The following is a 15,296-nucleotide window of genomic DNA, read 5'->3' as shown; positions in this document are numbered from 1 at the left end:
CTGATTCCTAAATAATTTTTCCTACCCTTTCTCATAATCTCATTTCTTTTTTCCTTCTCTGCTTTCATTTTTATCTCTTTTTGCAAATAATTTAGAAGTTAAAAGAAGTAATTCAAAACTATAGCAAGGAAGGAGCTTTTCCTTTGTAAAAACTTCCTATCAATTTTTGAGGGCTTTTTAGTTAAACTGTGAGGAAGTCTTTAAACCACTTTAGGGAAGGATGTCATGGTTCTTGCTAAACATGCTTATAACTCACTTCTGTCTTACTTCAGTGAAAGGGGAATTCAATAGTTTTCATGCTTGTTGAGATCTATTCCTGTATTATTCATCCAAATACATCATTTTCCTTTGGAAATATATTTTGATTTGAATTTTTATTCATTTTATTTAAAAATTTTATTCTTATTTGAATGTGCTTTTTCCATTAAGCCTTTCAGATCAATTACTCTGAGGGTAGGACTGTACCCTCTTTACTCTTGTAACCCCAGCACATGTCCCAATGCCTGAACTGTAACACATTTTTAGTAAATATGGTAGAGTGAAAGAGCAGACCAGTCCAACCCACATTGATCCATCTTTCCTTGGGTAGTTAATGGCTTATTACAAATATTTGGCAATTCATCTTGTGTGGAGTTTAATAGTTTGTTTTTATTGTTTTTTACTGTTGAACCTTGGGTTTCTACCCCAGTTATAGTATTGATTCTCTGAAGGTAAGGGATAAGTTTCAGCTTATTTCTAGTCTAATCCTATGAGGCAGATATGAAAGTCTCTCCATTTTTTGGAGGTGAGAGGTTCAGAGAAGCCACAAAGGTGAAAGTTTGGGGATAAGGGTGATAGGGAGAGCCTTATGATCAAAGTTGAGCTTCAGAAATCAGGCTGTAAACTCCCTTCGTTTCCTCAATAATCATGTCCCAAATGCCTTCTGTGTATCTCAGCAGGGTTCAAGGCACTGGGGAGGCAACACGTGATTATAACAGATGGTGCTCTCTGCTCTATCTGGCAGAGGAAGACAGGTCATAATATAATATGGATTGAAAGGAGAAGGAGCCAGGGGCAAGAGATATTGAGAGGCCATTCAGGATGTCTAAATGGCTGGTTAGGAGAGTTGGAACCCAGAGAGTGACTGAGGGCACGGAAGAATGGACTGGATGGGGGAGCTTGTTGGTGTAGAAACTAAGGCTTGGTTGTGATTTTTAACTGTCATAAATGTGAAATTTCTTAATGAAAATTAGGGGACCAACACGGAATTACAGTATTTTGCTATTGCAATGACAGTAACAATGTCATTTGCTGTCACCTTTTTTCATATTTTAATACCAAAAAAGTAAGAAGGATGTGATCCTTGACAGTTCTTGCCCCAAAAAGGACAGTTTTAGACCTTCTAATGCATACATCTATATACATACACATATAGATGTGTTAATATATGTGTATTTATATATTTTGTATATAAGCATATCATACCACCTTCATTTTTTTTTCTCATTTCATTGTGGACTGAGAAAAATCTAGCTTGACAGTTGATTAAATGTGGAGAGCAAAGAATAAAAAGGTCAAAAGTGAATATGACATTTCTATCTGAATGACTCGTGTTTTAGAATGTCATTTATAGGAAAAAAAGATGAATTTGGGGAAGAAAGACTGTTTTGGGAAAATAATGTTCTGTATGTATACATTAAAACATAGAGCCATCATTACATGCATTTGTAGGAGTGAAGGCTGCCTAGAGATGATATAGTCCAGCTCTCGGTTTACAGAGGAGGATATTGAGGCTCAGGGAGGGAAAACAGTTTGTTTAAGGTCATGCCAACAGTTAATAGTAGAATTTTTACTTTCATAATGCTATAATAATATTCTTAATGCACTACTTAATAGTCCTGTTGTGAAATGGGCTAAATATTATATTTCATGGAGATCATGTAGATATTCTTTTATTGGTTAAATATCTGAGGCCCTATTACATCCAGGCATTTGGCTTTGTTCTAGGGAGACCCAGATGAGATGACATAATCTTTGCCTTAAGGAGTTTAGAGTCTTGTATAAATAAATAATTGCCATCTACTGTGAGAATTGCTGCAATGGAGGTATATATAAATGGAGTGGGGACATGGGAGAAAGAGGCTCAAGCCTGCAGGGCTGCAGCAGGAAAGGTTTTACTCAGAAAGTAGCTTTGGAGCTATCACTTGTCTAACAATTTTCCCAAGAGACATGGTGAGATGCCTCTTTCTAGGCAGAGAGAAAAAGGCAAACAAAGGTTCAGAGGCTGGAGAGAGCTAGCATGCCTTAGAAACTATATGTACATGGGTATTTATGGAGCTTAAATTCCAAAGGGTTGCCAGTGGGAAGTGGGAGCAGCATGAAATGTTTAGGTAGGTAGTATCTGCTATACCATGTGATAGAATGCCAGTTTTATCCTGTAATTGATTATCCAGGAATTTTGGTTCAGAAGCGTGACATAATTAGATTTATATATTGGAACAATCTTTCAAGTAGTGTGCCAGATGATAGACTGGGGTCAGAGGGCTGCGTTTAGAAGTGGGAATAAGATGAGTGTCAGGGAAATAGATAAGGAGACTGTTGGAATGACCTGGGCATGTGATGCCAAGGGCTTGTAATGTGGAATGAACACAAACTTGGTGTCATATCCTGGTCTGCCTCTTCCTGCCTGGTTGCCTCGGCAATTTACCTCTGTAAACCTCTCTGCTCATTTGTAAGTTAAGGGAATTAATATCTACCTCTTAGTGTTATATGTGGAATGAATGAAATAACACATGGAGAGAATTTAGTATAATACCTGACACATCATATACATGTTTAAAGTAGTTCTTATGGTTATGTTAAAGTTATTAATGGTGAACTTGGAGATTGGCACAGGTACAGGAAGAGGGTTGGCAGAGATGTTGAAAAGGTCAAATTGACAGGTAGTGGCTGTCTGGGTGTTGGGGGTAAGAGAGAGGAAGGAATTTTGGAAAACTTTCAGTTTTCTGGCTTGACAGAAAGTAGATGATGCAGGGAATACAGGGGTTGGGATGGGTGGGTAACCATTCAGGATGAGGAAGACATGTTGAGTTAGAAGTACTCAGGGCCATTGTCTGGCAGTTGCAGATGTATGGGTCATGAGTCAGTAGTTGATGATGAGTGGTAGGTGTGGTGTCACTGGGAGGCATGTAAGGGTGGAAGAGCACTCAGGACAGAGCTGTGGGAAACACCAGAATTTAAGAGACAGGTGAAGAGAAGAGAGCCCGAGATAGTGCGTAGAGAGAGGCAGGAGCCAGGACCAAGAGGAGGGATGACCTGGAGGCCGGATTAGGAGAGCATTGCAGGAAGAGGGTGACCAACCATGTCAAATGCTTCAGAAAGGTTAGGTGAGTAACAGGATAACTGGAAAATTCTCATTGGATTTGGTTATTGATCAGAGCAGTGGGAGGGTAGTGGATGGAGCATTTGGGAAGTGGAGACAGCAAGTATAGGGCACTCACTGAACACAACTAGAAGAGAAGGAAAAGAGAGATACAGGGTGGTAGTTGGAGGTATATGAGAGGGCCGAGGAAAGGTGGTTTCTTCTGGTTTGATTTTGGTTTTCTCTTGTATTACTTTTTTAAGATGGGAAAGATTTGAGTATGTTTATGTGATAAAGAGAAAGGGTCAGTGGGGAGATTAGAGGAAAGGGAGGAGTTGAAGGATAGAACAGTGTTTAGGAGAAAGCAAGGGAGAGGGAGTGGGGAATAGTAGACTCATTTTGAATAGGAGAAAAAATTCCATGAGACATTGCCAGGTAAATGGAGTGATGATGTATTTGAAATCTTACCTTTAAATGTTGCTGTAGTTAGAATGTTAATTATGTACCACATAGTCACAGACATATATCTCCTGTGGAACAGCCTGATATATTTTTTCCTATGTTTATCTTTTAGTTGAAGATCCTCTTTGTAACTTCCACTCCCCAAACTTCCTGAGGATCTCAGAGGTGGAAATGAGAGGTTCCGAGGATGCAGCAGCTGGAACAGTATTGCAGCGGCTGATCCAGGAACAACTGCGCTATGGCACCCCGACCGAGAACATGAACTTGCTGGCCATTCAGCACCAGGCCACAGGGAGTGCAGGACCAGCCCACCCTACAAACAACTTTTCTTCCACGGAAAACCTCACCCAAGAAGACCCACAAATGGTCTACCAGTCGGCACGCCAAGAACCGCAGGGTCAAGAACACCAGGTGGACAATACGGTGATGGAGAAACAGGTCCGGTCCACGCAGCCTCAGCAGAACAATGAGGAACTGCCCACTTACGAGGAGGCCAAAGCGCAGTCGCAGTTCTTCAGGGGGCAGCAGCAGCAGCAGCAGCAGCAACAGCAGCAGGGGGCGGTGGGCCATGGTTACTACATGGCAGGGGGCACCAGTCAGAAGTCCCGAACTGAGGGGAGGCCCACTGTGAACCGTGCCAACAGTGGACAGGCACATAAGGACGAGGCGCTGAAGGAACTGAAGCAGGGCCACGTCCGCTCACTCAGCGAGAGAATCATGCAGCTGTCCCTGGAGAGGAATGGGGCCAAGCAACACCTTCCCGGCTCGGGGAATGGAAAGGGCTTCAAAGCAGGAGGGGGGCCTTCCCCTGCCCAGCCTGCAGGCAAAGTGCTTGACCCTCGGGGTCCTCCACCTGAGTACCCCTTCAAGACCAAGCAAATGATGTCCCCGGTCAGCAAGACCCAGGAGCACGGGCTTTTCTATGGTGACCAGCACCCTGGGATGCTCCATGAGATGGTCAAGCCCTACCCTCCTCCTCAGCCTGTGAGAACAGACGTGGCCGTCCTGCGGTACCAGCCACCCCCTGAGTACGGGGTAACAAGGTGATTATCAAGTGTAGAGTTGCACTGGGCTTTTCAAGATTCAGCAGTCATGTTATTATTTTCAGGGCAGATTAGGTTTTTGTCCTCAGGCTTTTCTTTTCCTTGTGCACGATATTTAATAAACCACTTTGTGGCCAGAATATATAGGATGAAATAGAGTAGAGGGCAACTGGGGGATTTTCTCCAAACATAGCAGCAGGCAGTTGGGGATTTATGAGTTTAGGGGAGGGACCTCACTTGTTAGCCATCCTTGGGAGCTCTGCCTAGTGGCCTGGCAAAGTAGCAGTTTTCCAATGGCTTTGTGGAGAGTGTCCAAACTCCTGGAACGTATTATTACCAGAGGGTTTTATAGTCTTTTCTCATTGCAGATTTTAAAGGAAAATGTAGTCTGAATGCTAGAATGGAGGAGTTAAAGGACTGTAGAAATCATATATTCCCACCCCTAACTCAACAAATGAGAAGCTAAATCCTGGAGAGATTAACGAATTTCGTAGTACACAACTCTGAGGCAGCTGAGGGCTAGACTCAAGTATCCTGACTGCCAACACCTATTCACTCCCTTGCCCTAATTCATCCTACGGCCTTCACTTGTATTCTTCCAGTTGATTGATGGATTCAGCAGCACCTACTAAGTGTATGCTCTACTCTGCAGCTCTGTTCCAGGTTCAGAGATGAGATGCAGTCCCTGCCCTCCAGGACCCTATAGCATCGTCTTGGAGGAAACCAGCGTCTGAACAGATCATTGCCGTTCAATGTGCTGTTTTAGGAGAGAAATGGGCAGAGGATACTAGGATAACAGATAGGATAGTATAACGCGCAACTGGAAAGGGCTGGGGAGAGTTTCCCAGAGGAGGTAACATTTGAATTGAAACTTGAAGGATAAATAAGAGCTGTAGTGTAGAGATGAAGTAGCAGTACATACTGTGCAGAGGGAGTGCCGGGTCTTCAGACAAAGAAGTCATGCAGATTTTTATGCGGAGTACTGGTGAGCCAGGGTGTGGTAAGAAGTGGCAGGAGGTATGTTTGGACAGGGAAGTTGGGACCCATTTGGTTGAGACATGTTTGGACAGGGAAGCTGGTGATGACGGTCTCTGGGTGTCGTACCAAGGAGTTTAGAATGTATCCATAAGCAATTGGGAAAGGCGGTGTTTTTAGGTAGGGGTGGTATATGGATGTCTAACAGCTGGTTTTGGTGGCAGTGCAGGATGAATTCGAAGAAAGGGAGACCGAGGCCACAAGGAGCTCCAGGGATGCTTTCAGTAGTCCAGATCGGAATTGGTGAGGGTGGCCGAAGCTTGGGCAGTGAGAACAGAGGAGCATTATATGCTAAGAGAGATAGGGAAATAGAATTGATAGGGATTAGTTAGATACAGAAGTTCTGGAACAGGGATGATGGAAATAAGGCAATTACGAATCAAGCTCTCAGGAGAGAAATGAGGTCTGAAGATCACATTTTGGGAGTCAGAAATGTTTAGATGTTGCTGACTTTGAAGGAGGAGCAGGGAACATGAACAAAGAAGACACATGGCCACTGCCTGTTATTGGATATGTCATTCTCACGAAGGGTTTTATTTATATGCTTCTAAATTGATCAAGGGTTTCCCCAAGCGACCTCAGTGGCTATGTGCAGGATATGCCTTGGCTGTACCTCTTCTGAAAAAGGAGAGGCTGGAGCTTGCCAGAGGGAGAGTGGCTTGATTTGACACTGACTTCCCAACGCTGACATATTTCCCCACATTAGGCTGAGAATGCCAGCTCTGAAGCAGCATAACCATCTGTGAGACCTCGGCCAGAGAGAAGAACGCATCCTCCCTAAGTGTGCATAACCCGACTCCTCCCAGGAACCTAAGGTGGGCCCCAGGAGGCTCTTCTTCCCCCTTTGTAGCTCCTTGTGTCGTAAATGATCAAATCCCTGGTATTTGCATCACAGTAATTTACTACAGTTGTTTAAAATGAGCCATGATGTTATTCCACCGTCAAACCAGAGTTTGGATTATTGTATTTCACCCTTTTTCCCAATAATTTAACTCAGCCTCTAGAGCTTGATAGAGGGGAAACTATCCTGAAGTGAAATCCACTTCCTCTTCTTTGCTTTACTGTTTGTAAAGTAATATACATACTATGCAATGCATACAGTGGATCACTTTGCCTTTTGTCATTTGGTAATAGGTGTGATGTGAGGTGGGAGAAATGGTCAGGGGAGGAGGGAAACACTTTTTGGAGATCATTTGTCTCAAAGTTATGACGTTAGAAAGAAGAAGAAATGTGTGAGGGATTTGAGCTGACTGCCAGGCTTGGCAGCCGGCTTGATATGACGCATCAAATGTTTCAGGAGACGTAACAGAGAGGCCATTGAGGCTGGGCCCCAGAGCCACAAGGCCCCTTTGTGAGCAGAGCCATGGCTAGCCAGCATGGCTCCAGCGGTGCAGCCCTTGGCTGACTAGGTAAACAATGTTGTATCCACACCAGCCCTGCTTCAGACACATTTAATGTGGCCTGAACTCCAAGGATTGGACCTGAAACTCAGTAGCATGTGATGTTCAACTTACCTGTGACCCAGAAGACAAGGAGGGCCCCTTTCATTTCACTGACACATTATCTTGTGCTTCAGAAGTTATCTGTTTGTCATTGATCATGATGGTTTAGGGAGCTGCAGGCTGTTGTGTACATACATACAACCACATAGACCCCTGGACTAGAAGGAGATGCCTCTGATGTACGTCATGGAGTCCATCTCCCTGGCTGGTGCTGTAGATGTGGGCTCAGTGTGTAATGAATATTCAGTACTTTGGTCCAATCCATTACATTGTTGAGACTTCACTCCTTTTTGCCTAGAAGCAGAAAACTCCAAAGAGACAAGTGATAGAACTTATGAGAAGAATAAGAATTTGTATTTTTTGTGATCACTCCTGACTCACTGTAGCTTACAAATTCTCTCACCTACTCTGATGCCCTAAAGATGGAGATTTCTGGTGGGTGATTGTAAAGCCTGTTAGACTTCTTTCATGAGAACCCCCTGGGAGAGGCCCAAGGCCTTGATCTCATTGACTTGAGCCACCTTGGCCCATGTGGGCGAGCTACTGTGGCTGGTGGGGACGGGAGCACTAAGGCAGTAGGGGCCTGCAGGAACATGTGCTGGCTAGGGATCAAGGCTCTGGTTTGCTCTTGTTCCATTACACTTTTTCCTCAACCTGAAAGTGGAAATGGGTAAGAATGAGGACAAGATGGAAATTAGAGAGATTGTTACTGTGGAGAATTATGACTGCCACCCCCGGCCCAGCAAAGGCAAGCATTTGGATATTAATTCTGACTCTTTGTAGAAACAGACCACTTCTAGAAGTAGTGACTTGGCTTATGCAATCTGCCTTGTTAATGGAAATGAATGCATGAATGAATACCAAGGGATGATCTGATTTTTATCAAAGTAGATTGGAGTACATTAGTCAATATGCATGTTTGTTTTCCAAAGAAATCTATCCGTATTTCAAAAAACTGGGGAACTAGAGATGCTAAAAAATTACTTACAATATTCTACTTTCCCAAGGCACCTGCTAACATTTTTCCTGTACAAATTAATTTTTTCACATTATAATCATAATTTATATTGTTTGGTATTCCAGCCTTTTAAAGATAGCATTGTATCACAAGCTTTTTTCCACAATCCTTTATTTTTTCAAAACCAACATTTTTATTGCTGCATAATATTTCATAAAGTATACCATTTATAACATTTTCTCCAGAATAGAGCGAACATCATCATGCATACCAAATTATCTATGTTTTTTCTTACTTCCCTAGGAATCATTGTTTAGAAATAAAATTTTTGGGTAAATTATAATGAACATTTAATAGCTTCTAATGCCAGATAACTTTGTAAAAATATTACAATGCCTGTTTTACTTCACTTTGAAAAATGTTAGTCATTATATCATTATAATTACAAAATCTTTGATAATTTAATAGGCAAATAGTGTGTTGTTCTTGTTGTCTTGAGATGCCTGTCACTCAGGCTGGAGTGCAGTAGCACAATCACAGCTCACTGCAACCTCCGCCTTCCAGGCTCAAGTGATCCTCCCACCTTAGCCACCCCGGTAACTGGGACTACAGGCATGTGTCACCATGCCCAACTAATTTTTGTAATTTTTTTGGTAGAGATGGGGTTTCACCATGTTGGCAAGGCTTCGACCTCCTGGGCTCAAGCAGTCTACTCACCTTGGCCTCCTAAAGTGTTAGGATTACAGGTGTGAATCACTGTACCCCACCCACAAATAGTCTTAACTTCCTATTTGAACTTGTCCTAGCTAGCTAGGTTAATTTTGGGAGGAGGGGAGTATGTTTTGCTGTTTAGATTTATTTGGTCTCAAAAATTGGCTTTTTATGTTTCTTGTTTATGAGATACATATATTTTAATGGATTCAGCATAAACTAAAGTCTGTTTTCTCATGCTTGCTCTAATTTTCCATTTTCTAGAACTCCTTCTTCACCCTTAGTGGGTACAGTGGAGCAGTTGTGGTGGTGTAGTGGTAGCAGGAGGATGAAACCTTCACCAAATGCTTACTGTGTGCCAGGCACTTTGTGTGGGTTATTTACCTTCCTTAATCTTTACACTCAAAAGAGTGGGTACTATTAATTTCACAACTTTTACATATAATGAAAACTCAGGCTTAGAGAGGGAGGCTAACTAACTTGGTCACGGCCAGCAGCTTGGAAGTGCAGGAGACAGGTGCAAACCTGGATTTCTTTGCTGCACACTGCGTCTCCCATGAGTGTAAAGGCTTGACCGCTGTACATTGCAGTGGAGCCACAGATTTAAGCTTTCACTTGGGGTCACTAAATCTGGTGAATTGCTAATCAGATTTACAGAATATATCACAGGTGATGTCCAGCCTGTGCTCTGCCCACCTTCTGTTTTTTTCAACAGGACCAGAATTCTGCTCAAGTATTCTAGACTCTAGGAGGAAAGCTGTCTGGATACTTGTTTTTCTTTAGATATCTGGGAAGACTGTCACAGACCAGACTTAATGGGGTTGGCAGCTCTGGGTGTGGGCATCTGTTTGTCTTTTGGTTTGCTTTCATTTGGAGGTGATTTTATTCCTAGGGGGAAGGTTGTGGGTTTTCTTCAGACATTTTTATTAGAATGTTTCCATCATGGAAATTCATAAATACTAATGTAAGACTAATTTATATGTTTTAGGCAGTATCAGTTTGAAAAAAGACTAAGAATGAATCCTGTCAATGAAAAGAACACTTAAGGCTCTGTTTCCACTCCCTGAGCCTGTGCATTGCCTTTTTGGCCTTTATGTTGGCTCAGTCATGTCTGTTCAGCACAGGGGGTTTGATTTACTAGCTTCCTGGAAGCACATGGAAGAGTAGTAACTGTTTATTAATATTTTGTTCATCTATGAATATATTAATTTGATTTTTTTGGTATGTAGATAGATATTTTATAAAAGCATGACATGGTAGTGTTCGGCCCAGCCCTCCTAGCCTATTTAGGTTGATGGAAATAGAAGATGATGTCAAAACCTGAGGAGCTGTGGATTTCCTATTGTAGAGCAGGCTTCTTGCCTTATCAAAGGATGGCCATCACCACCATCTTCTTTCTCATCAAGGCCAAGAGCTTTGCATTGTCTTACATTAAGTGGGGGAACCTGTGGTATGACCTGTTCCCCAAATCGCTATTTTCCTTAAAAAAAAAATGCACTATGCATTTTCCATGAGAAAACCTGATTTGGTTTCATTGAGGATAGAGTCAGAGGCACTGACATTCTCTGGGAACATACCCACTGACAGTGCAGGGCGGAGAGACAAGGAAAGTGGGGGCAGCCCAAGAGTACATTTGGCAAATTAAAGATAATGCCTATCCTCAGGGAACCTAGTCAACCCAGCAGTGCAGCGAGTCCAGTCTAAACATGAACAAGCATGAAGATATTTGCTAAATCACAGGCCTTACTCCTAGTGGGCTCTGTGTTTAGAATGTGCCATATTACAAGAAGGAAGGTTTGGTGGTCCTGTCTTACTTTGTGTTGGACATGGCTGGAGAGGGAGGAGAATTTTGGGAGTAAGTGTATGTTTCCAAAATGGGGAATTATGATTTGCAGTTTATGCAATCATGAAAATGAATTGCTTTGTGAGACTAAAAGGTAAGCCAGACCCAGGGCCATTGGATTGAAAACTATGCATTGCCCTTAACGAAAATGAGGCCATGGAGCCTTATTTAAATTTCACCTGTTAAATGTATGTTTCGAATACCAGCATGGGAACTCAGAAGTTTCTCCAGTATTTAGGCTGAATTATGGCTGGATGAACCAAGTAAAATTCCCTGTGTCCCCTGAGAAATGGCTCTGCAGCCTGGGTATTTCAAGAAGCTAGTGTCACATTCAGGTTATTTTCTCAGGAAACCTAACACTTCCAGCTGTAATGCATTAAATGAGTGACTTCTCTAAACAGGAGGATTATCTACAGCCACGCTGCATAGCAATGATTTTGATCTTAGTTTACCCAAGAGGAGAGCCTTCATTTGAAAAAGTATGAGATTTAAGGTGTCTGCATGACCAGATGGGTCCAGGTGGGGAGTTCCATGGGTTTGGAAAAAAAATTTCAAGGGGTTTGGGTTCTGGCTCTTCCTTCTGGTAGCGAATTGCATAAGTTCTCGGAGCCTCAGTTTCCTTATCTGTAAAATGTTACAGCTTATATTTTTCCCTAAAACTATTAGGTTGGTACAAAAGTAATTATGAGTTTTTTTCCCATAATAACTGATTTTCTTCCTTAGATAAAGAAAACATTTATTGTACAAAATTTAGAAATACAGATAACTCCCATTCCACCCCCCAAAAGAAAGAAAATAGAAATTACTTCACTCTTATTATCCAGAGATACTACTGTTAAACCCTCTGTTCACTATGTTGCTTAGAGAATCAGAAAATTATAAGAAAATACTATAAATTGCAAAGCTCCATATAAACAAAGCATTTTTGCTGAGTCAGCAGAATTCAAATTTGAGCCTTTTCACAGCCAAGAAGCCCTATATTATTTAATCTCATTTTAAATGTAATTTTGTTTACATTTTTTCTGATTATTAAAATAGCAATGCTGAGTTTTTGGTTTATCCATGTTTTCTAATTTTTCTATAATGTACATCTATTATTTAGATAATAAAATGTTTTTTTAAGTAGCCATACATGTTCATTGTAGAAAATGTGGAAAGAACAGAAAAGTATGAAGAGTAGTCCCATCACTTGCAGATAGTCAGCCGTTCCTTTTGTAATAGTTCCTCCAGTCTTTTTTCTCTGCATTATTTTTACAAAGGCAAAATCCTAATATGCAGTATATCTTGAGAAATTTGTTAATACTGATAAACTTAAAAATGTTTTTGTTTTAATATCTCTATTAATTTTGCAATTGGAAAATGTATATTTAGCCGCTTGCATTTTCTCTTTGTGAGTTACTTCACTACATCCTTTGTCTGTTACCCATTGATTTTTTTTCTTTTCCTGTCATGTTTTGCAAAATTTTTGTCAAACAAGCCATTTTTTTTATTACATATTAGCCTGATGGCCTAATTATAGATGAACATAGAGTTTAGTACGTTGAGTATGGCTTGATCACCTTTCATGCTTGAGGATCTGGGGACCACAGAGTGGGAACAGCTAGTCTGTCTCATGAATTGCTCTGATGCTTACTGAAATCTGGAAGTGGCTTTCCAGAACCAGGCCATCTGGGGTACATGCGCAATGGTCTAGAGCAGCACTTGCTGTTCAATAGAAATAAAATGTGAGCCACATATCTCATTAAACATTTTCTAGCAGTGACACCTTAAGATGTTTGAAAGAGACAAATGAAATTAATTTTAAAACATAGTTTAGTTAACTCATTTAGAAACATTTAAAAAAAATTTAGTTAACCCATTATATTCAAAATACTATCATTTAACAGGTAATCAAGATTAAAAACTTTAAGTGAGGTTTTTTTTGTTTTTTTTTTAACTACTAACTCTCCAAATTCTTTTATTTATTTATTTTTTTGAGATGGAGTCTCACTGTGTCACCCAGGCTGGAGTACAGTGGCTCAATCTTGGCTCACTGCAACCTCTACCTCCAGAGTTCAAGGGATTCTCCTGCGTTAGCCTCCCAAGTAGCTGGGACTCCAGGTGTGCACTTCTATGCCTGGCTAATTTTTGTATTTTTAGTAGAGACAGTGTTTCAGTATGTTAGGCAGGCTGGTCGGGAACTACTGACCTCAACTGATCTGCCTGCCTTGGCCTCCCAAAGTGTTGGGATTACAGGAGTGAGCCACCATGCCTGGCCCTAAGTCTTCAAATTCTGTTGTGTGTTTTACACTTAGAGCACATCTCAGTTTAGACTAGCTGCATTTCAAGTGCTGACTAGCCTAGTGGCTAGTGGCCACTGTCTGGACAGGGTGGGACTAAAAGGAATGAGAATCTGTGTCCGAGAGTGTGTGCTGACATGCACCGACCTTAGCCCTGAACCGATCTCTGGTTGTGACAACACCTCATTCCATGGTGCTGGATCATGCCGTGGTTCCTCAGAGAGGTTGTACAGCCAGGGACTGGGATGCTTAGCTCATGGTCTTCAAAGAGGGTGGGGAATCCAAGGGTGGTGCTTCTTGCCTTTCTCCTATCATCCTTTAGCAATATGGATAACAGAGGCTAAACATTATTAAGTGCTTTCCTAAAGGGAGACACTAAGCACATCATGTCATTTCATTCTCTCAGTAACTCGGTGAAGTAGGCACTATTATCACCATTTAAAAGTGAAGAAGGGGTTAAAACTTGTCCATGGTTATATGGCTAAAGAAGGGCAATCCTAGGGCAAAGGAAAGAGACTCCATATTAAGGAACAGTGTACTCCTGTACCCACCCTGGTAAAGTGGGACTATGTTGGGCTCTAGGCCCATGATTTGCCGTGTACAGACTGTGAGATCTGTGGTTTGTCATGTGAATCCTCTGAGCCTTAATTTTCATGCTTATAAAATAAGATAATACTATCTATGGAATGAGAGCAGTGAAATGCCCAAGTGTGTGAGAATTAAAGGACACAATGATGGAAAGCGCTATTTATTCAAGGCACATTTATTTGCAAGCATAATGTAAAACTTGAGTTTATTTATGAAGGCTTGTTGTATGCAGAAGAGCAAATGGATGGTTGATCAGATGTTACTGATGACCTTGTTTCCTCAATCCGAATATATCATCGCTCCAGTTTGAGCTGCCTTCTGTGACCTTAAATTCATGAGAAGAAGGGTAGTGGCACCAACCTATGTTATCATATTGGCAACTTTATGATTCCAGAGTCTACCTGCAGTATCCAGAAAAAAATCTAAATGCCAGAGAGCTCTTTCTTAATACAGTGTTGAAGGTTTATCTATTCTTTTACAACCCATCAAGCAAATATGATCTAACTTAAACTTCAGGACTAAATCAATTGACAAAAATTTATTGGGTGCCAACTCAATATAAGTCATAATTCTCTGTCTTTAGAAAACTTGCATGCTAATGATTAGGGAGAAAAGATGCACATTTGTAAAATATTCAGTAGTGTTACTTTAAATAGAAATTCAAGAGAACGAATAACATGACAAAAAGCCAGTGGTGGTAGGTTATCAGGAGGGTGACTCAGGCAGAGTTGTAAGTTCAGAGGAAAGAGATGGGTGCAAATTCTGGGAGTTGGGCTGTATACAGCATGGCCCAGATCAGGGGTATTCAATCTTTGGCTTCCCTGGGCCACACCGGAAGAAAAAGAATTGTCTTGGGCCACACATAAAATTCCATAACACTTATGACAGATGATAAGCTTTAAAAAAAAAAAGTCACAGAAAAATCTCATCATGTTTTTTAAAAGTTTACAAGTTTGTGTTGGGCTGCATTCAAAGGCGTCCTGGGCTGCATGCGACTCACGCTGGACAAGCTTAGCCTAGATCACTGACAATGGAAGACCAACCTAGGAGGCTATATTTTGTCTCTTACACGTAGCTTTTAAATTCGTATTTTTTCAATTTTTCATATATAACTGTGGACTTGGGGAGAAAAGGCTCTTTAAGCCGTGGTCAGAGGTATTTAAATAACTAGTCCGTTTGGTGGCAGAGGGAAAAACGGTCACTTCCTGTGTGTTCCAAAACTCGTTTGGTTCCTTGAGAAAGGAGAAGGACCTGTTGTTTGACCTCCTGAACCTGGGTTTTCTCATGAAAATATGGGCAGTGGTGCCTGTCTCATTTCTGCGAGAGTTAAGCAAGATGATGGAATGTAGTGCCTAGGAGATAGCACAGACCTTCAATAAATGTTAGTTGAATCCTCCTTGTAGACAAGACATTAGCCTGAGAGCAGATAATAATGTTGAATGTAATTTCCAGTTCGAGAAAACAACTCAGAGGCAGGCGTCTAGCCCTCCTGCTTACCCGAGGTTGCCTGTGTGTTAGTGTATAGAGCATGGACA

At 41.5% G+C, this 15,296-nt stretch overlaps 1 protein-coding gene across 8 annotated transcripts in view; it reads left to right on the top strand.

Annotated features, from left to right (window-relative positions):
• The window catches only part of AMOTL1 (angiomotin like 1), a 172,661-nt gene that overhangs the window by 92,064 nt on the left and 65,301 nt on the right, over positions 1-15,296 (top strand). For all 8 annotated transcript variants that reach the window (XM_032295732.1, XM_032295736.1, XM_032295737.1 and 5 more), the window contains one exon: positions 3,915-4,845. In XM_032295732.1, coding sequence (XP_032151623.1) covers positions 3,915-4,845 — 931 coding nt within the window. The remainder of the gene's footprint in view (positions 1-3,914; positions 4,846-15,296) is intronic.

The sequence above is a fragment of the Sapajus apella genome, unplaced genomic scaffold (genome assembly GCF_009761245.1).
Source record: "Sapajus apella isolate SASKATOON/1434 unplaced genomic scaffold, GSC_monkey_1.0 scaffold34, whole genome shotgun sequence".
Lineage (NCBI taxonomy): Eukaryota > Metazoa > Chordata > Mammalia > Primates > Cebidae > Sapajus > Sapajus apella.
Note: the sequence above shows the minus strand (reverse complement) of the source record. Positions and strands in the feature narration are given on the sequence as shown.